This window comes from Tauraco erythrolophus, chromosome 2 (assembly GCF_009769465.1).
Source record: "Tauraco erythrolophus isolate bTauEry1 chromosome 2, bTauEry1.pri, whole genome shotgun sequence".
NCBI classification, from domain to species: domain Eukaryota; kingdom Metazoa; phylum Chordata; class Aves; order Musophagiformes; family Musophagidae; genus Tauraco; species Tauraco erythrolophus.
In genome coordinates, this window is record NC_141466.1 from 42,849,859 (window position 1) to 42,873,014 (window position 23,156).

Here is a 23,156-nt window from a genome sequence, read left to right on the forward strand (position 1 = left end):
TCTTCCTGTGACCTATGGCAAGTTTGTGCTTCAGCTTCTGTAACTGCAGAATAATCATATGTACTTAATATTTATGTCACTTGCAGGTCCTTCACTAGGAGCTTTTTGTAACAGTAAATCACTTTCAAAGAGCCACTTCATCAAACAAGGTCACTGAGGGAGAAATTAGTCACAGCAATATCTTGACAATGTGCTGTGATCTTCATGCCTCTAGCTTACAAGCCACCCGTGCCTGTTTATCATAGCACACATTGTTTTACCACTGCATGCAAGTGGTAAAACCTCTCTCTGTGCCTGCAGCTACTCCCTGTAAATGTCTGGGTTGTCCTCTGTATGACTCCATGGCCAGATTCCCTCCTGGTGCAAATCTGTGTAGCTTCAGTGACTCCAGTGAAGCTGCATTAATTCCCAGCAGTAGATAATTTCTTCCTGTGTCCTCTGCTCCTTCGCTGCCTGGTTGCTGAGGGAGCAGCTAGGCAATGCTTTCCATCTGTCAGGGGAAGGGGCAGGGAAAGCACTTGGACACGGACATACTTGCTTTATGGGTACTGTTGTGTAAGGTCTTAAGGAGCACCTCCTGTTAGCTTGACTTCTAGTTTTTGAAACTCGTTACTACACAAAAAGATTAATTAAACATGACTGTATTGATCAGAGGGAGCTGTAAAGGGTAACCTGGTAACAGCCAGAGTGGGCCAGAAAAAGTTCCTCAGCATTTACAGTTTCATAGCAATTCAAATACTTTGAAAAACTGTGTTACTTTTGAAATGAAATTAGAAAAAAGTTCAAACGATGTGAATAATGTCACATGTCAACATGACTTGAACAATATTTTTAGATTTTTTTGGATTGGAAACATTTTGTTTCAGTTTTTCAGCATCGTTTTATATGACTAAAAATAAAACGTCAAACCTAAGTGAAGCAGTTTTTCTTTTCGTAAATAAAAAATTCAGCCAACCAAATCTTACATATTTTTCATTTTTCTGTTTTCCCATGTTTTTTCTAATTCTTAGTTATATCAGATTTTGACATTTTGATGTTCTTTGCAAAATTAATCTTTTGTTGTTGAAAAATCTTTAGCAACAACTCAGGAAGGGCATCACAGTTTGCCCTCTTAACAATCAGTTAAAATAATGGTTAATGGTTAAAATTGGTTAATGATCTGAAACAAAAGAGAAAATGAGAATGTGACTGAGACCCTAGCGCATTTTGCTGAGTGTTTGCATTACTTTTTTCGGTAGCCCATAGCAGGAACATTGGGTTACCTTGTTGATTATATATAGAAAAACTCCTGCTAAAGTTGCACCTTGCCTCTTGCATCTTGTTTTTGTGATAGAAATCCTTCTGCAGCTATTCATCTCCAGTTACTCAGAACATCTTCTAAACTAACTCCCTTTCTCTTTTTTTGTCCTTTCAAATGCCATAGTGTGAGTTTCTTTTTCTCATTTCCCTGTCTCATTCATTTTTGAGAGAGGTTTGTAAACCCCAGTAGCAAAACAAAAAGTAGGAGAAAAATAGAAGGTCGCCTCCACTGCCTCTGAATTTGTCTCATAGAATATCACAGATATATTTTCAGTCACCTATAAAATCCTTTAAAGGCAAAAGTTCAAGGATTACCTTGGATTTTCACCTGCGTTTCACACACGAGAAATCTCAGCACTTATTATTCCTCCCAAAGGCAATGCTTTACAGTTCCAAATGCTCTCAGATTGACAGGTTTACAGATGAACTGCCTTTTGGCGGTGCTGCATTTCATGACATAGTAAATGTTCCACTTCAGAGCTTGTACGAAGCCTAAAAGTGAATGCAAACTGATTAAGAAAAATTGCTTTAGATGTACGTTTTCTGTGTTACCACAAGATATAAAATGTCTATCAGCTGTAGAAGCCTGATGGCATGCCAGAAGTGACATGTAATTGAGTTGAGTAGAGCAAGCAATTTCATCTGCACAGAGCTGAAATATTTGCTTGCTGATACTCTCTTCTATTCTCCCCTCTCGCTACCTGCACGATGCCCTAACATGCTGTTGCAATGCACAAGTGTAGCCCTTATTCTCTGTTGATAGTCACAGACTTGCAGATTCTCGTGTTCTTGAAGTGACACAGTAGGTATCTAGTGAACACAAGCAAAGCTATTATTTGTATGAGTTGAGATTATCCATAATAGGAAATGAAGTCTAATCCACCCCTACCTTCCTGGCTATTGTAGGACTTGTGCTGGTCCGTCTCTACCAAAACCTTACCAAGTGCAAACCCCCAGTGCAGAGGGGATTAGGGTACCAGCATGAGTTGCAGCACTCGGGCAAGAAGTCCTGATGGAAATCAGAACTTGAGGGAGTACCAATACCTACAAAAGACAATTAACATCAGATACATCTTTAGAAAGAAAAAATCTAAATCTCAGATTTGTTGCATAATGTGGCCCGAACTGTTTATATTTTGGACCTAATCCTTCTAACAGGAATATTTGAATCGCCATCTGAGTATTCACTTGCTGAGAAAGAGAAGTAAATTTTGAAACTTTCAGGACCTCTGACTTAGGGTGCCAGTAAATATTTGGAAACAAGCAAACAAAAACTGAATGATGCTGAAACAAATGCTGGCTAAAAGAGCTTTCAAGCTGTATCCCCTGTTACTGTTGTCCCACAGCAATGAAAAAGTAGGAACATTCAGCAATTAAATAAAAAATAATCAGAACTTTTGCCACATTAATGTAGTGATGGTTTTGCTTTCCTTTCAATACAGCAGGTCATGTGGTTCCATGAAATTAAGTCACGATCTGTATCCAGCTCACTTGCACTGTAACTTTTTCAAGCTTCTGTTTTACTTAATCATCCCTGTCTTCTGCAGAAAAAAACTTGCCAGAAATAAAATGTTAGAGATAATTCGTGCGTCCTATTTTCTGGGTGCTCTCCCCTCTGTGCCCAGGTACTAGGCCTTTTCTGATGGTAGACACCACATAAACCACTGGACAAGTAAGGCTGTGTCATAACTCAGGCATGTGACTGTCTTTAATATGAAGAGATGCTGTATTTGTACCTTGCAACAAATCTAGCGCTGTTTAATTCACTAAAGAGAATACTGTGAATGATTTCTAAATGAAAGCCCATATATGTCTGAGTTTATTTAGAAATGAAGAGTCATTCTCCTGCATAGTCACAGTGTGCCTTGTGCTGAGGACCTTAAGTAATGCATAGGTAGTTCTCTGTATAAATGTAATAGTTTTGTTTATTTGAAGCTAAAAATGATGCCTGTTTTTTTATTTTTTATTTTTTTAAGAGCAATGGGCGCAGTATCTCTTTCAAATCTATGACCAAAATGCAATGCTATAGTCTCAACTTCTTCATGGAAAATAAAACCTTTGCAGACTACTATAGACACAGAAGTTATTAGAGTTCTGTTGCAGATGAATGTTTCCATTAACAAATTTACAAGTGATTAGTCTTTATCCTGCTATTTCTCTTCAGAAGGAATTTGTTTCGGTAAGGATTATAATGTGGAGATGGTACTTGTGTTCATGAAACCATTTAGAATGGCTGATCATGTGAATAGATGATTTTCTGACATTTTGCTTTTGATAAACAAACTACTCTTTGTCTTCCGTATACAAGTGTTATAAAAAGGATGTGCTCATTTATCGTTTACTCGTTTTTATTCACTATTTTTCAGAGATCCACAAAAGGGAAACAGGCAAAAACTTAGTCTAACATTAAAATTTTCAATGGTTATCTTTGAGTACAGAGAGTGGGAATACATTATAAAGCAGAAATGTAGATGACGTTATGATTACCTTACTGGTTTCAAGTTATTAAAAGGAAACAAAGGAATTCTGAAAACTTCATGAGGTAGAAATAAGGATATTCTAATGATGGCAACCTCTGCCACAAAAGATATTTAAGTAAATATTTTTCATAAATTCATTAAAAAATACAATTGTTTTATGGCTATAGCTTTCATAACTGGAACTCTTCTCTCCTTTCTCTCAAAAAATAATTTTAAACATCTAGAAATTTAATTTGATGTTTCTTTTATTTCAAAATTATTTGAGTTTTTCTATTTGGCAGACACTGATTCCTCCACCTCTGCTGTTTCTCATCCAGCTTCATTCCTTTTCTTGTGTTGCTAATGGAAGTGTTAAAATTCTCCATTATAATTGTCCATTATAAGCAGTTTTTGTCTGCTTTGTTATTCAGGAAAGTTCCTTCATTATGTTTATATTCTATAATGATGCAGAGCTGTAGAAATTAGGCCTGTTCTACATGGGTGAATGTGTAGAGGTATCAGCAATACACTCAGAATTATTTTGTGAGCTATTATAGGTTATATTGTGGGAATAAACCAAAGCCTTTTTAAGAAAAAAAAAAAAAAAGGGTTCGTTAAAAGCTGAGTGGTAAAACTAGGGTAAGCAAGGATTTCTGTTGTGAATGAGCCAGTAACTGTGTGTGATTGCAAGTGAGTATCACAAGCACATCACTGTCGAGATACGTGCATGGGAGTTACAAGCTCAGAGTGGCTTGTCCTGCCTATAGAGCTGGCAGCCAGCTGCCTTCCACGCTAACAGCCATGCCTTGGTGAGCTCCCTAAGTAGCTGTAAGTATAGCCCGTTGCAGAAATTCAGAGTAAGGGGAGGAGAGGAAGGAAATATTTCTGTGAGCTCTGTGTTAGGAGAGAAGTCATAAGCCTTTTTTGACTAGATAATGATGGAAAATATCATAATGAGAAAATAGGGAAAAGAGGGAGGAATAATATAGAAAAAAGGAGGTGTTAATGACCTTAATGGAGGCCATGTAACTGTTTCCTTCCATATGCACATCAGACACTTCGTCTTTTTCTTCTGCGTGCTTTGTCTGACAACAGGAATCTCTTTTGCCCTATCCAGACTGGCATTCACTTTGCTTTTGTGCAGATCCCTACTTCTGGAAATTCAGAAATTGGAGAGAGTGCAGATTATTCCTTTGTGGAAAAGGTAAAGAATGGTCTCGCTCAGAGGATATCCTTTGATTTCTTAGTGTTTTTACAGGTTTTAATTCCAACCCAACCCAAGCAAACCGAGGACTGTTGGTTAAGAGGACTACTGAGTCTTAAATACATGCTTGATTAGCTATTCGTAAGCAATATAACAATTTGTAATCAGCTATGGGGTGATTTATATTTTGGTTAAACTATATTACAGAGTCTTTTTTAACACGTTGAGAGATGGAGAATTCAATCCCTACCTGGACAGCTTGTGAAATAATTAATCACTCATAATATTAAAATATCTGCTATTTTTTTTTTTATTTGAATGTATCTAGTTTTGATTTCCTATCCTTTTCCCTGTCATCATCAGATTAAACACACTTGTGGTATGTTCAGGATACTTAGGAGGGACGATGATCCAGACACGTCTTGATATTCTTTGGGATAATGCAAGCAGATTAATTTTTGTAGCTCCTTTTGCACCTTCTCCATATGTTTACACCCATTTTAAATTCTGCTCCTGTCACTACAATATAAATCATATCAATGCCATATATAACGGTAAACATAATCTTCTGGTTCTTTCCTGTTTACACATCGAAATATGGGTTTGTCCTTTTGACCACTGCCCTGGAAGTTCAGTTATTTGGCCGAATTAGATCCTGAAATTAATTTAAAGGCTATTTATTTTCAAGTTTCACTCCCTGTACTTAAAAGGATTGCCAATGTTCTGTGTTTCAGGGCAATAAGTTTCCTGTATAAATATAAATTATTTTAATATGAGTAAGAATATACTTAAATGTAATTATTAAAATAATTTTTTTTTCACATTTAAAGGGCGTATGTTTAACAAATGTCATACAGTGTACCAAGTCTTATATTTTAATCTCCTAAATCTGCCTAAAAACTATATTATGAAGGCATTTTTACCAATTTTGTTCTAAAACATAAGAAAAAGAATTCTGTGAGAATTTTTAAAATCAAAATAGCAGAATCTGAGGATCAGTAAGTGTTCACAGAGACCTCCATTAGCAAGAAGTAATGGAAGTTCTACAAGGTAAATGCAGTTGGTCGTAGTACCCTGTTGTCATGTTCTGTTTCATTCATGTGTGTTATTGGTTGTATATTTTATTGCTGGTTACAGAACGCATCTGAAAGTGACAATGATGAAGTTGATGGCAACAATATATGTGGTTTCAGAAAGAAAAAGGGAGTCAAAAGTCCTACAAAGTGTGTTCCTCCTTTAGAAAATGAGAAGATGGAGCTGTCAAAAAATCAAACCTCAAAAATCCCAGATCCTTGTCCCCTTCAAGCAACAGCTGGCCGTTCAGAACCACCACCAGACCAGTCTTTTCAAAATCTGACTAACTTTCCTCCAGCACAAAAAGGCAGAGGGGTTCGTGACAGTTCCAATACTGGCAGCGGCATGAAAGAAGACACGTCTGGAGAAACACAAGAAACCCAGGAAAATGCTGACACTAGGAAAAGAGTAATAGGAAAAATGCAGAAGGAAATAGGTACACCAGCTAAAACGGAGCAGCCCATGGGTGCACAACCTGGGAAGAGCTCAGGGAAAGCTGGGTGCACGGAGGCGGCGCGCGGGGGACAGGGCAGGGAGGAGGCAGAGAGTAAGAAAGGAGAGCGGGGTGGGACAGAAGAAAAAGATGTCAAGTTTTACGTGGCAAAGATGAGCTCCCTGGGCAGTGCTGTGACCACACGAGGAAGCGGTGCTGCAGAGCCCTTCACGGGGGAACCTGACATTTCTAAAAGAAGTTTGCAAGAGCTGAAGAACCTGCTGAGTGAGGGTCCTCTGTCTGATTATGGGCCCCATGTCAGTGGCAAGGTGGGTGGCACTTTTTCTCAGAAAAATTCAAAGCCCCGGGAGAAAGCAGCTGACAAGCAGGGCCGACCCTTTGAGACTTTTAGTCCTCGTTTTGGAGAGGAGAATCGAAAGTACTACAGCTTCCACAAGGAAGGAGTAGGGCAGCAGAGCAAACCTCTCCTGGTCCTCAGCTCTGCTGGGTCTGACCAGCAGCAACCAGTGGGAAGTGACGTGGATCAACTTATTCTGAGACTACCTGCAGCTTCTACACATGTGGAAAATACAGCTCCTGAGATTGAGTTTGACTCCTCTGCAGGCCACGCCGGTAAGGATATTTACTCATCACCTGCTGTCCTGTTAAAGAAAATGGTACTGTTGTTCTGTGGGGTTTTGTTAAGCTGCAGACTTTAGTCAGAGCTAGTGCATGAGAGAATTGACACTTGTGGTTTCTTGGTTTCTGTCTGATCAGGATTTATCAGAAGTTGTACTCTACACCTATGTGGCTTTTTTTTTTTTTTTTTGATAAGGCATTTATGAAGCCCAGCTGCCTGCCGAAACCTGCCATGCACAAGTGGTCACGTCTTTTTTACTAAAACTGAAATATTTCCTCATTTAAACTAAGCTCAGGCAACATTTCCCAAAGGTCTGCTAGACACTGCAAAGGTCTCATGGAGTATGGGCTTCTTAAAATTTCCTTTTTGTGAACATTTCCAGCAGTGGAAATTGCTCCCATGTAGGGATGATGTTTTCAATTATCTGTTCTGTGAGGGGCCTGGAACGCAAAAAAAAATCTAATATAAACTATAGGGGAAGAAAAACAAATGAGGCAGAGAACTTCCACTTATCTTCATGCTGTTCAATAAGTCCATTTTGGAAGTCTTTACAAAACCAATTAATGGCTAATAGTCTGTGCTTTCTCTGAAACTGTAAAGGCTATACTTCTGGGCTAGCTGGATCAGCAAACGGAAAGCTACTGTTAACTAGGATAATGTAACGAGCTTGAGCAGTTTGTTGGTTCATGCTTATTCCAGGAAACACACAAACAAAAATTTGCCATTTGAATAGATATCAGATTAATAAATTTCCAGGAGCATGAGACTCAGATCATAGTATCATCTTTTCATGATAGATATCTTATCCTCTGACTTATCTCACTGATACAAGAGATACGATTCTTATCTCTTGATGAAATATGTTGTCCATCATTAACTACGTAATAAAATATAATGGTAGCAATTGTACAATAACATTGCATTATATTTCTTTTTTAAAGTTTTCTTTTAGATGAGGTAGAAATATTGCTATACATACTCTGAAAACTGACAATTTGAATACATCAAAAATTGTTAGCTACAGCAGGATTTCTCAGTAGTTGTGTTGTGTTACCCAGTTTGAACAAGTCTGAATAAGATATCCATGAACATTATCAGTGCTAACTCAGGGCGCTTCATGAAAAATATAAAGCTTTGAAATGATATTTTTCACTCAAACCACTCTGTATTCATGCCTATTAGAACAAAGAGGTTAGAGGATTGTTCCTCAGCCTACACTTGGTGCTGTTCCCTTTCTAGATAACATTGTTTTGCACATTGCTGAAAGGCTAGCGAAATGCATTGTCAAATCTAGATTACTACTGTTTTCTCATTGTCTGCAAAACCAGCAAATACATATTAAAATACAGGAATAACTATTCTTTGTCATAACACCATGCCTGTACAAGGTACAGGGAACTGATGAGATTAATTATAGTTCCATAGGGAATTTTCAACCCGATCTTAGCCACTTAAAGTGCAGTTAGTACCTAGTCAGTAGAGAAAGTTGCTCAAATCAGAAATCTTGATCTAAAACTTTTCCGAACATTTGATTTAAAAATATATATATAAAGAAGTAAATTGTTCTCTTCCTCTCTTTGTTTCTTTACTATGAAATGCAAAGTAGAAGAACATTAAAATTGTATGACCACACATACATACATGATTATTACATAAACAGTGTGCAGTGTATTTACTTAGCCACTGTGTTGAGCTCTATGCATGTTTGGATGCCACGGTCATAGAAGGACCATGCCTTATTATTCTAAAAGTACACAGTTAAGGGACAATCTCTAGAGGTCAGCAGTAGAAAGGCTAAGATGTAGCTCAGCTTTAGTGATTCAGTGTAATGCAGAGGAATGAAACAGTCATGTTAGTTAAGTGGTTAACATCTCTCTAAAATAACAAATCTATATATTTGTTCCAAAACTCTGATGGGAAATTGTGCAAATATTACTTCATGTGCATTTTGTCCATTGATTGTCAGCTTTTTTGTGAAAGAAGTGCTTGGACATGGGAAAAAACTACAGAAAAGAGACAGACACGCAAGATATTTTGGTCAATGTCAAAAATATTACTTCAACGGTGTCAGTGAAACTGGAGTTGAAGCTAAAGCTAAAGCTCTTTTAATCTTATTCTTCACCATGGAAAGATAGAAACTAGCACATGTAGCTAATTAGGCAAATATACTGACTGCATTAACGTGAATTTATGAATTTTATTTGCATAAGTATCTATATATGGTAATGATGTGCACTTCTGCAAATTGGTATGTAGGCATTAAAAATCAGGTCCTTCTTAAGCTGTTCAGTGCTTACGTTCTTGCGAGGTCAAGAGAAAGGCTTCCAAACAGTAAAACTTCAGATGAAATTTCATGTGTATAGCATTATATAACACTTCATAGTATATACATACACACATATATGAATGCATGCATATACTATATGTATGGTATATATAACATATGAGTGTATATTGACCTCTCTGAACTTAGATCTCATCACATGCTGCTCTGCACGCTACTAAATTAGAGTATTTATACTGTGGTAGCCAGAGAGGAGGCCAAAGAAGATAACTTCGTTCAAGCAGTGTGAAGTTCCCAAGGATCATGATACACCACACTGTTGGGGTTGTTTTTGTTACAGGGGGCTGCCAGAGCCAGGGACTCCAGGTGGCTTCAGCAGCTGCCTGCACTGCATATGGTCAGACAGACCACCCCACAGGCTCAGAGGAAATCTCTCTTCTGGGCCTTATGAGACAACAGCACCTCCACGTAGCTGTAGGTGGCCAACATACTGGAATCAGGCTGTCACCTGAGGCTTCAAATTCACTTTGTACATCTTGGTCTGTAGCTGGGGAGAAAAAAGTTTGTTAAAATCTTCTTGAGTGCAGACTGCAGAGCTGGGCTTCAAAAACCTGAGCAGCTCCAGGAGCAGGTCCTGTCAACAGGGCTCATCTTCTGCAGCATACATCAAGTGAGGTCATGTAAATATGATCCGTATGGGATCAGGAACTGTGGGAGGGAGAAGGAAATTTCTGAAGAAAATATGACTTAGCTGTAGCTGCAGGCATCAGTAGCTACCCAGGGACTGTTGAAATTTCGAGTGCACAGAACAAGGAGGACTGAACACTCCAAGAATCACATGAAATGTTATGCAGCTGCTGACCCCAAACACTAAGTTCCTTTAGAGAAAAGCATATTAAGTAACTACTAACAGGTTATTTTTCATACTTAAGAGTGGAGTTCATTAGTCCTACAAGCAATTCCCTTTTCCTTTATGATGAACAACCTCATGTTGTAATTTTTAAAGTTTAAAGTTCTTATTTTTGGTAATAAAGGCAGTTACAACGGACGACACCTGGTATTTAGGGGCAGAAGTATGTAAAAGACTTTAACAAAACAAATAGCCTAGGCTTTTTCCTTCATTGAAATTAAAAAGCTTACCCACACACTTTTAACAAAATTTGAACTTCCTCTGTGGTTTCACTGTCCTTGGTGCTCACCTGGAAGGGGCACATCTGTCTCCATTGATCCTGCTCAGTAAGTCTAGTCAGTGGTGAGGAAATAGAAATGGAGACTCTTCATGGACTATAAGTGGACAATCAGGAGATATAAGTGGACACAGGAGAGAGACACAAGTTCCTGCTCCTGGCACTTCACATTCACTGCCTTTGCAGTTGTTTCTGCAGAATAACTGTGTCTTTGGGGATTACTTAGGACTGTGTTTTTCACTTGCTGTTCTCTACTTTGTATTTTACATAATCTGCTCTGTTCTCATAGCTCTCTTAAAGTGAAAAACCAAAGCCATACTGTTCCTTCATATTCCTTCTTGCAGTTCAATAAAATTTTTCTAATATTTCTTTTTCTACATTTTGAACTCAACCTGAACATAGCAGGTCTGAAGCTCAGCTTCTTTCTAAACCTTTTTGGTTACTTTTATTTTCTATTGAACAAACTATCATATTTCCTGCCCATTTCTTTTCTTTTCCCTCTGAACTGAGCTATATATAATCTGCTTTTTTTTTGTGTGTGGGGTTTTTTTTTTTTGTCTCACAAGGTCTAAGAGTAGCTATTTTCCTTTAAGCAAACCCAAACTCTTAAGTCCTTTATCTTCCAGAGCTGAAACTTCTTCCTGCTCTGTGACTCTGTATGATTTTCCATTTTCCTCCTCAATCTATAAACAACAAAAAAATATGCTCAGACAATACTTCCATCCTATCTTTCTGGTCTATTGTGTCCCTTCTCGAGTGAGATCCAATTCATCTGTCTCTGTGCCTCTAGTAAGCTAGTCATCCTGTGGCTCTGTGAAAGAGATGTATTCAGACAGTAATCCTTCCCACCCATTGGAGATGCTTACTTTCTTTCTAGTAACAGTGAAAGGTTGCCAAAACAATTGCTTTACATCTAATGTAAGTGGAATGCATTCTCTGCTTGATCTCTGTGCCAGCTGCCTCTCCTAAAACATATTCAAGAAGAGTTTAATCCTTACCTTCAATACTGTGCAAAATCTTCTTTTCCCTAGATAGCCTTGCTTCCCATTTTGTGGGAATGTGGTGCTCTCACTTATTCTCACTTGTTTTTTCTTTTACTAGGTCAAACATTTTGAGACTAAAAAGGGCTATCTACTTTTCAATAGTGCATCCCTCAGTTCCTGAAACTTCTTTAAATCCAAATTTTCTGTTTGAGTTTGAAGAAAGACATACCACTCTAGATCCAATATATTTAGGATTATTAGTGAGGTAGCTCTAGTGAGTATTACTCATCTTAGTTTTTTTTCAGACACCTGCATATTTTGTATTTAAATCCTCTTGCCTAGATGGAATGTTTTCTAAGTTTTCTATAAAACTGTGATACTTTTCTCATTCATAGAATCATAGAATCATAGAATGATTTGGGTTGGAAGGGACCTCAAAGATCATCTAGTTCCAACCCCCCAGCCATGGGCAGGCACATCCTCCACTACAGCAGGTTGCTCAAAGCCCCATCCAACCTGGCCTTGAACACTTCCAGGGATGGGGCATCCACAGCTTCTCTGGGCAACCTGTTCCAGTGCCTCAACATCTTCATTGTAAAAAACGTCTTCCTTAGATCTAATTGAAATCTACCCTCTTTCAGTGCAAAGCCATTGCCCCTTGTCCTACCACTACACGCCCTTGTAAAAAGTCCCTCTCCCGCTTTCCTGTAGGCCCCCTTTAGGTACTGGAAAGCTGCTATAACATCACCCCGAAGCCTTCTCTTCTCCAGGCTGAACAGCCCCAACTCTCTCAGCCTGTCTTCATAGCAGAGGTGCTCCAGCTCTTGGATCATTTTTATGGCCCTCCTCTGGACTCGCTTCAGCAGCTCCATGTCCTTCTTATGTTGTGGACTCCAGAGCTGAATGCAGTATTCCAGGTGGGGTCTCACGAGAGCAGAGTAGAGGGGCAGAATCACCTCCCTCGACCTGCTGGCCACACTTATTTGGATGCAGCCCAGGATAAAATTGGCTTTCTGAGCTGCAATATAGAAGAGTTCTTTTTATAGAACTCCCTGGAAAACAGAAAAAAAAAGAGTAATTTATTTTATCTTTCATCTATTGAGAAATAAAATCTTATTTTGGGTTTGATTCTTGATGATGTAGATCCTCTAAGAAGCTGTGTCATGTTGTTGTCATATAGTTTGGACAGAATAATTCATGGATGATTGAAACTGTTCATTGGTCTCTAAATTAGCTAAAAGACTCAAGGAAAAGTGCTGAGCTTTTCCGTGGCCATATCAGTAAAAAAGTCCACTTTATGGTCAAGATTAAAAAAGAAAGCAAAATACTAAGGTATTTAGGCAAAGGAATGGATGGAAAAAACATTGAAAGTATCAATATCAAATAGATCAGGGAAATATTTTTACTGTCTCCCATGCTTTGATAAGCTTTTGGTATGCTTACATATTTATTCCTCTACCAGAGGTCTTGTAGGGGAGAAAAACTAAGACGTAGGAAACACCTTTTTAAGTACTTGACTGCAGAAGCCAAATACTTGACTGATGTATCAGTAAACACTTTTGGCAAAACTTTTTTTGTGTGAAAAAGTAATACAAATTATATAATGTTTTCAGCTGAAAATGTTTCTGATTAGTATTCACATCAATAGTATTATTCAAATGTAACCCAGTACTCGTTTCTATGTACTACAGTAAAAAACAGATGGGAATAGAAAATAGGGGCTTTAAATGCTAGCTATCATGGCTAGTATAGGAAATGTTGTCATATGAAGTTTGAGAAATAAAGGCTGTGAACGTTTGAAGAAAAGCACATAAACAGTAAATAACATGCTGTTTACAAAGCAAGTAGACTGGCTGTACTTAAATACACAAACTGGAGTCCTGTAAAGATGAGCAAAAGTTTTTAAATTAGTACTGACAGAAATTTCCATAAGATTTAGAAGAGAATAGATGTGTGATTACCCTGCAGGACTCATTGCCAGTAGATATCATCAGCACAACGTATCTGTTCTTATAAAGGGATCTATTCACATAGATCTTCAGAGCACTCAGTGTTAGATTTCTGAGGATGAAGAAGAAATTAAGACAAATTTAGATATTAACCCTTCTGCTCCTAATCAGAAGACCATCTTTTTAATGAGGAACTGCAAAACTTATTACCTTTAGGCAGATTATTTTACAAAGAACACCTTGCCTTTCCTGGTAGTAGCCAGTGCCAAAGACAACTCTAGTGTGACGAAACTCTGCCTTGACTGACAGAGCAATTCCAACACTTGCAAAGGTTTTATTTCGCTACCACACTGAGACAGTCACAGGTATCACAACGTGCCACGGAGCACAGGGATGCGTGCTCTGACCCTGCATGGGACACAGACATGACCAGACCCCGTCTCACGGGGCGGGAGGAGGGTGTGCAGCAGCTGCATGGCTGCAGCAAGGTGGTTTCAAGAGGGAGCATATATGGCACAATTGGAAACAGAGGGGGAGGAAGAAACTGGAGGAGGACTGATGGAAACACATCTCCTTCTTCAGTGCATGATTTGTATCTGGAGTCTACCTGCTGGTGTCTGCTCTTACTGCCTTATGTGACGTCGGTGGTTGTGTTTCTCAGTGAAGAGTTTCCAATATTATTACATTTGTTAGGTCAGCCTGTTCCTGTCATTGTCAAGTCCCCTGGCAAGACGTAGCACGTTCTTTTTGTTTCATCAGTTTGACATAGTCACCTCTTATAGAACTAAGAAATTGTTTGCTTTAGATGCAGTGTGATTTAATAAGGAACCATGGGAAAGGATTTCTTTGAACAAGCAGGTAATGACAGATTGATCTGGGAAATGTGCACTTTCTTCTGTCATGACACTATTCTGTTGCTGAGAAGATAAAGCTGATGTTAACTATTTGCCCTAGCCTGATGTCAGCTGCCCTCAGTAATCTGAATGATTTAAATAATAATAATCTAAGAATGGCACCACTCTTCTGCTAGAAATAATAATTATATAATTTGTAGAATTCATAGATTTTTAAAGTAATATTTTCAGTTGTGTGTTATTAATCTTTTCTAAACATGTGAAGATAATTTGTTTACATTTGGAGATATTCTGCACTAATTACAAAGGAAACATGAATAATACTAGTTGTTTCTCAGTGGTAACTTAAATGGGAAATACAGATAGAATCATAGAAAAACAAACATTAAGTGCTTTTCTGTGTGCTGCTGATTTGGTATAGGTATCTAAGGATCTGTATGTACGATTCTGCTTCAAGAAAGATGGCCAGTCTGGATTTATATTTGATTTTTTAAATGAAAATCTGAACCAAAATCTGAGTATCTTGTGAAATTTACATACATGTTTCCATAAGTAGATTTTCTGAAATGAAAATAAAGATGCTGTTATTTCTTGAGGGCCAGAGAGCTAGGGAAAGAGTTATAGTCATGAACACAATCCTCCCTCATAAGAATGTAAGACTTTTAGACCATATATCTAAATGAGCTAGTGATCTTGACCTGTCTAATATTTATTAGCTACCTTATCTCCAGTGACTAAAGCTGGGAAAAGACAGAGTACTCAATTCCTTACTATACCGTTCCAAACTTAATTCACCTTTGGCTACATGGACTTTGCCAGTGATTTATTTAGTAGCTACCAAGAAAATTTATTTTGAGACCATGCTGGAGAAAAGTAAGTACTGTCAGTAGTTACTCACTACATATTATTTAAGAAACAAATCCCCTTTCATATTTCCAAAATCAGTTGGAGATATAAAGTGATGATGATATTTTTTATCTATCATACAATTTACAGAAACTTATTATTTCAATGGGAAAGATAATCTCAAATGATATAAAGGATGAACCGCCTCTAAAAAGTGTGTGAAAGCTGCAGAAGTGTTTCTATTTATTCTAACAGATTTTGGATAAAGGCTAATGTAAATGAATAAGTATCTGTCTTTTGACTAGCAGGCTGTTTAGACTGGTATATAGCCTAATTTTAGCCTAATGCTAGACTAATATATAAATTTTAGTCTCATCATTTAAAAAGATCTATCATTAGTCATAACAAGTACAACTAGAGAAGACAAATTCTTCCTTCTTCAGTTAATAATTTTTGCTTGCTTAACTGTCTTAAAAAGCATTACTTTATGGGAATTTTCTGTTAATTTATGTTTTTTCATATAGGTTAATTATGTATTTATGCATTTATTCAAACAACTTTGCCTCGAAGACAACAGATATATGTATAAAATTTGGAAAATTACCTACCACTGGTAGATGTTTAAATTAAATATATATGCAGCTTTACTTTTTAAACGAATTCATACATCGTTAGTATGAATGCATATCACGTTTGTGTTTTTCTTAGGTATTGATTTTATATCATTTATATCTCTTAGGAATACTGATTTAAAGAATTACTTGGGTCAGGGTTAAAGTAATTGTTTTTCATGAATTACGTGTTTTTACCTGGAAGATGTTGGTTCAGTAGATGCAAATTTAACAGACAACATTTCAGGACACTATAAGAAATACTTGCAAAATTTACATCAAAAGTTGACAATATTCTGATGTCAAGAGTTGTCTGTGAAACTTTAATTTGAATAATATGAAGACATAAAAATCTCCATGTGACAAAGTAGACATCTGTCTGCCATCTTTGGACAGGAAATTAAACTCGTGTAGAATAAGCAATTTAGCACTGCATTTACAAAGGTAAAAACCTCAGGCTTCTGTCCCTGTAGTTGAAGAAAACACTACTCGTTGTAACCTGTAGGAAAGTTTTCAGGATCTTTTTAAATTCTATTGATCAATAAATAACCACAGTTTATTAGCTGTCGATAAACGTCTAATCGATCGTCAGATTCTTAAGGAGGTCAAATCTGCTAAATGTCAGTAAACACCTACATTGCTAAACAATGTTATGGGATGACTGAAGCAGTATTCAAATAACTATTACTTGGATGACATATGCAAGACAAGGCCAGTTTACATATCATCCCTGCTTGCTATTGTGTTTTGGCAGCATCTCTAACAGAGTGAGTGTTACACAAAGTATTTAAACAGGCCCTCCTTATTTAATGTACATCTCTTAAAGGACATGATGCCCTAATGTTTATAGAAGACAGTGGAAAAAAAGCTATGTCCATAAGCATCTTACAGCTGAAGCAGACTAAAGGGAAAGAGGTCACAAGGACAAGTGGATGTGACAAAATTCTTTTTTTCTTTCTTCTACCTTTTCAATTTTTTCTCTGTTTTCCTATAGACTCTTGTACTTACTTAAAATTTTGTGCTGTGCTTTCACCTGTCATCCCTCAGGGAGCACTGTTATTACTTAACCTCTTCTTACTTTACTGACCTAAGTATCCTTGTCACCTGAAGCTGGAGGATGCTTCAGTAACTGGAACAGGTTGCCCAGAGGAGTTGTGGATGCCCCGTTCCTGGAAGTGTTCAAGGCCAGTTTGGATGGGGCTTTGAGCAACCTGGTGTACTGGAGGGTGTCCCTGCCCATGGCAGGGGGGTTGGAACTAGATGATCTTTGAGGTCCCTTCCAACCCCAACAGTTCTACGATTCTATAATACTCAAAGGCTCCAAGAAGTATATGACTGTGAATGAGTTTGCTGCCTCATCAGAGAATGATCAGACAGCCTTGTGCTGGGCTAGCTAGAGAACCTCCTTACAGCCTCACAGCTGGCAGTCCTATTTGCTGCAACAGGAAGGTCAAAAAGATGCAAATGTGACTGTTGGCAACTGCTAAAAGAGATATGCTCCAGTTTTGGTAGTTTGGTACTGGAGAGATAGGGAGTGCTCCTACCAACCTGGGGAGTGCCTCAGCGTAAAGCTTTTAACTTCCAGTTGAAGGGTGGTGGTGAATGATTGCTATCGGTGATCTTCCACTGTGGATCTGAAAGATCTGCAAAAACTCATCTGATCATATCTTCAGGAAGAGTGGTGGACATTCTCATAGGAATGTAGAAAGAAATATTTTTGCACATTTTTTCATATCTTAATGTCAAATTTTACCCTTGATCTAGTTAGTTTATTCTACCAAATGGACATTAATACCTTAAGTAGTTTAACTTGACTAATAACATTACATAGATACTCAAAAGAAAAGCAAGCTGAGAGATCGAGAGGTTTGCGAAAGGAAGTTACCGTGCCCAGCTCTCTGCTCCATTACAGAAGTTATACTCAGATGTTACAGCTTTCATGTCAAGAAGTTTATATAGCCCTACAGCTGCTGTAGCACAGCTAAGAAGGCAGCTTCATAACAGCAAATGCATAAATGCATAAAATTTTCTTAAAAGTCTGCTGCCTGTGGTGGAGAAGACCGCAGTCTTCCTCAGTGGGTCTTGAGAAAGGTTTAGTAGAAGACAAGTAGCCTTTTTATCATGTTCCTGTACTCATGCACTTTTCAAAGGTATTGAAGAAATATAGCATCTGAATTCTATCAGCTTTCAGTGGGAAACAGATATCCAGCTGCTATTGGTGCTCCTAAAAACACCCAACAAACCAGTTGAGATATCCCTCAGAAATTCCTGGCTTTACCGCATGATTCCTCTGTGTTCTCTTAGCAACTTGGAAAAAAGCTTAAATTATAGACAATTCCAAAAAATAAAGGGTTTTATACAGGTCCTCAGGGGAAAAAAAAGTGTGTTCATTTACAAAAACATTTTCTTATCCATATCTTTTTCTTATTTTTGTTTTTATACTCCATGGCATAGTTTCCCACTATTGCACTTTTTAGGAGAACAGCCTGTATTCCAGCATTTATTGTTTTGTTTGACGTGACCATTCCTTTTCACTTATAGCATCCAGCAGAGAGCCTGATGTAAACAGCCTCGAAAGTCCAACTCTCCTTCACTTGTTCTCTCATATTGAATTTATTAAGCAGCAGATGGCCAGGGACAACGTACAGTTTGTCAGATTTGAATCGATAGACCTCCACGGTGTGTCAAGATCAAAGAATGTTCCTTCTCGCTTTTTTCATGTAAGTTTTTTGGTTTCTGGCTGTACCTTTATGTGTTTTCATGGCCCTGTCCTTAATTTTTATATATAGGTTTTATTTTTTTTCATAGTGCAGGCAGAAACTCGAATTTAGAACAAATTATCTTTTCCCTCCACTTGTTAATGTTCCCAAGGGACGTGGACATTTTTCATCACTGCAATCTATTTGTCTGTTTCCCCAAATAGTAATCTAACAAATAAGGCTAGTAATTTCTGTTGTTTGAACTTCTAATAGTATCTTCCCTCAGAATTATCTTTTCAGGTTCAATGTGTTACAGAGATTTTGTTTTACTGAACATCAGTAAATTGCAAAAAGAAAGGAGTAAACACTGAAAGAAAGTGACTGAAATCACCTTAGCTGTGAGTAATTTTATAGTCATCAATCACATAAGAAAATAAAATTGAGTTGCAGGATGACTTAATAGCAATATTTGTCATATTAATGATTCAGGAAATAAGAACCACATTAGGAAGCAATCCTTACCATGTGTGCCCTTGACCTATCGGCTTTTTCAGTGTATTGCTTCTGAGATACTTCGTGTGCATAACTATATTATACTTTCACTCACGTATCACTATGAATATTTTAAGTTTTACTGAATGATCACAAAAAAAAGATATGAACATGAAAAGATGTAGAGCACTTTTTTTTCAAGTTCCTTCTGAAGCCTAAGCTGTGTTTTCGTTATTTCCCTTTTCAATACTGCTAAACTGCAACTGTATCATCTAGATGAAATTTGCTCTCTCTGATGTTATTTGGATTTTATCAAAATAAAACTTCAGTCATTTCAATTCTTGTGAGGAGTGGTAGGTTAATTGCAAATTCTCTTTCAGTTGCTATGTCAAATTGCAGATGTCTGGATCAGCTTGTTCAAAGATAGCTTTTGTGTTTAACTTACTATCTGAACAAATTGGAGCTTTGCATGACAGTCTAAATTTTTGGACACTAAAAATTGTGTACATGTATACAAACACACACACATCTATACACACAAAGCAATGGAGAGTAATTTCCCTTTTTTTTTCCCTCATTTTTTTGGGTTGAGGGTTTGGAGGAGGAAGGAATAGTACTATAGGGTAATCACCTTCAACAGCTTTTCAGCGTTAAATGGACAGCTTAGACATCTTGGAGCAGTATTCACCATACAGTGCAGTTTTGGTTATGGGTGTTGCACAGGGAGAATTGCTGCCATGGAATTGCCACCTACTTAAGAGAAGGCAGACTATATTTATTTATCTATTTTAAGAGAAGCCACCATATGCAGTTTGAAGTATTTCAACAATTTTCCGTCTACATAGGCAAAATTTTGCTTTTTTTTTCAGCTCTGAGCTTGCCCCTTTCCAGGTTTGTTTTGTTTCCTCAGCCCACTCAGATGGTAATCCTTTCCCTTAGAAAAATAAAAGTAGGGTGTGAACATGAGCCAAATTTCACTTGATAGATCTTGACATAATTGCAGTTTTCATCAGCTAAAGGTTTGAATGCAAGATAAGTTGTAAAGGTGCTTGTTTGAAAGTAGATGAACCTTTCTTGGGGTCCTATCTACATTTCATTTGCATAAGCTGAAGCTCTCTGTTCAAATGGAAAAGAAAGTACAGTTATGAGTTTATACTGTTTGCTGCCTAGAAGGGGAATACTGAAATATTAGAATAATTTCTCACTTGGAAGTGCTTCCTTTCATTTTACTCCCAAACTTATTAAGTCCAGAAAGTGAGAATTTTCAGTTTGCATCTGAAAAACAGTGAAGTACGTGTTATAGCGTTTAAAGGGATGTCACAGCCTGAATTCATATTGTCATGAGTCTTGTCTCGTGTGGTCACTTGGATCAGCGTAAAGGAAACGCTCAGAGGACATAGAAACCTAATAGAATAACTGTAGATAGAAGTTTGACTTGCAAAGTGTGCACCTAACTGGTGATGCTCATAATTGTATAAAGACCATGCAAGATAAGAGTTGGACCTTTTTTTAATTCTTTATGGAAGTTTTAAAAATGGTCATTGGGATACTTGATGCCAGGGTTTTCATACCAATTCTGTAGAAGGTTGTTCTGCTTCATAATGACACTGTATCCGGCTGTTGGCCTCCACTTTAGTGATCACTGCGTTTTTGTGTTCTTTTAAGAAAAATACTGTTGTTCTTACTAAGAATCTGAGTTTTATATATTTTACATGCATAAATATACTGTTGAGTTCTTTTCTCACTTGGTAATATGTCATTCTGCTCTGTTTAGGAGAAAGCAATTCATGGTGTTGCCATGCCCAGAAGTTATCTTGAGCTGACACTGAATCCTAAAGATAATGAATTAGATTACATAAATGCAACCAATTTTAATTGTGACATAATCCTGAACCCTGATTTATCAACGTTTCGAATACTGCCCTGGACTGAGCAAACTGCGAGAGTGATATGTGATTCCTTCACTGTGCTGGGCAACCCGCTAATGACCTCACCGAGGCACATTGCCAAGAAACAGCTGAGCCAGCTTCAGGACAATGGCTTTTCTCTGCACTCTGCCTTCACTTATGAATTTTGTATTTATGGCATTACTGAGGTTGTAAATTCGAAGACAATATCCTTTCCTGCAGCCACGATACTAAATAACCATGACCAGACTTTTATTCAGGAGCTCATTGAAGGAATGTATTATGCTGGTGCCAACATTGAGAGCTTTTCTTCTTCCAGTGGGCCTGGACAAATGGAGATCACTTTTCATCCAGCATTTGGCATAGATGCTGCCGACAGTGCCTTCACATTTAGAACAGGCATTAAAGAGGTGGCTAAGAAGTATAACTACGTGGCTAGCTTTTTCTCAGAATCCGGGTTCTATAATTCAGGGCCTCTGTCACATAGCCTGTGGGATTTGAATGGCCAGAAGAATTTGTTTTCTGCTGGTTATGGAGTTGAAGATCTCTCAGATATTGGAAAAAATTGGTTATCAGGTCTCTTGGCACACACAGCGGCTATCAGCTGTTTGATGGCTCCTACCACCAGCTGCCGTAAGCCTTTTTCTAAATACAGTAAAGAAACAAAAGAGACTGTAAATGCAAAGTGGGCATATAATGATAACAGCTGTGCCTTTAACGTCAAATGCCATGGTGGAAAAGGCACTCATATAGAGAATAAATTAAGTTCTGCTACAGCAAACCCCTACCTGGTGCTTGCTGCAACTATTGCTGCCGGTCTAGATGGAGTAAAGAGAGGACTCAGGTATGATGACATGCTCCAAGAAGAAAATCACGCTGCTGATCTGAAACATTCATCAATCCCTTTGAAACTAGAAGATGCTCTTGTTGCACTCGAGAAAGATTCGTGCATTAGGGAAGCATTAGGGGAAACTTTTGTTCGATACTTTGTTGCCATGAAACACTATGAGTTAGAAACTGAAGAAATGGATAGCGAAAGGAATAAATGCCTGGGATATTTTATTTAGAAGGAACACTCTTCTGTGGTGATGCTGTGTAAATGCATACAGTGAATGGCTAAGAATCTTGAAAATAGTAAATATATTTAAAGATATTTTTAATGCTTTGGGATTTTTTATTTTCCTTTTGTATAGTATATGGTGATTGCATTTTATTGTCTGTGTACATTCAGGACAGTTCAAAGCTGATATTCGTGAAATAATATTAACAGGGATTTAAAAGACAGTATTTTTTCAATTTAAGTGAACAGACCTGCTGATGAAAAGAAGAAAAGAAAACGTGAAACAGAGAAGAGCAACTGTACAACTGTAATGGGATCGTATAATGTGCAGAAAAGTAGGAAAAATGGAGAAGATGGGGAGGGGGGTACAGAGAACTGAGGAAAGAGGGGAATTTCTTTTTCAGCATGGTTATGTGATTTGTCCCAACCTATTCAGTAGCTGAAGGTTTGCTCAACCAGAAGAATCTGAGTTTGATTTAAAACTTAGGCTAGAACGATTAATGTTGTAGAAAGAGGGGCAAAGGACTGAGGCTGTAGAACCTGAGAGTCAGGAATCAGTATCTTGATGGGCATAAATAAAAAGACAGGAGGGTTTATAAAATAACCTGTACATCAGGAATTCTGCTACTGAATGAAGTTCGCAAGAATTACAGTGGATAAATATACTAAAAGAAATTAAATGGTGACTTGAAGAGGGAATGATTCATAGAAAGCCAAGAATGTCAGGCCACCGTGCATCAAAAAAGGAGCTGGTATTATGTCTGTTTTGATAGTTAATGGGTTATTTCAGAGTTGAATGGCAAATGAGGAAAAAAGGGCAAAGAAGCCAGAGAATTAAGAACTTAAACTGGAATTTATTGAGAAATGTGGTGTTATCAAGGATGAGGAAGTTGACTGTGAAAAGAGGGACAGAAAGAGTAGGTTAGAACCAGAAAGAATGAGTGAAGATGTGAATTCAGAGACTGGCAAATAATAGTTAAAACAGAGGAAGACTAGATGCATCCTAAAATTAAAAATGACAGCTGGTGTAAAGAAAAACAAAGTTTTTTGTATGGCAGGAGGTGGGTTTTAGATTTGCTCTCTGTTTTGTTACTGTTGCTGCTGTAATCCTTAATTATTAAAGATAAACCTTGTTTCACATCCCATCTCTGCATTAACAGTGATTTCTGATCTTC

General features: G+C 37.6%; 1 protein-coding gene across 2 annotated transcripts in view; it reads left to right on the top strand.

The window, feature by feature from the left end:
* The window catches only part of LGSN (lengsin, lens protein with glutamine synthetase domain), a 65,850-nt gene extending 43,862 nt beyond the window's left edge, over positions 1-21,988 (top strand). For both annotated transcript variants that reach the window (XM_086608306.1, XM_009987735.2), the window contains exons 2-4: positions 6,100-7,102; positions 18,365-18,543; positions 20,789-21,988. In XM_086608306.1, coding sequence (XP_086464432.1) covers positions 6,100-7,102; positions 18,365-18,543; positions 20,789-21,988 — 2,382 coding nt within the window. The remainder of the gene's footprint in view (positions 1-6,099; positions 7,103-18,364; positions 18,544-20,788) is intronic.
* The last annotated feature ends 1,168 nt before the right edge of the window (positions 21,989-23,156 follow it).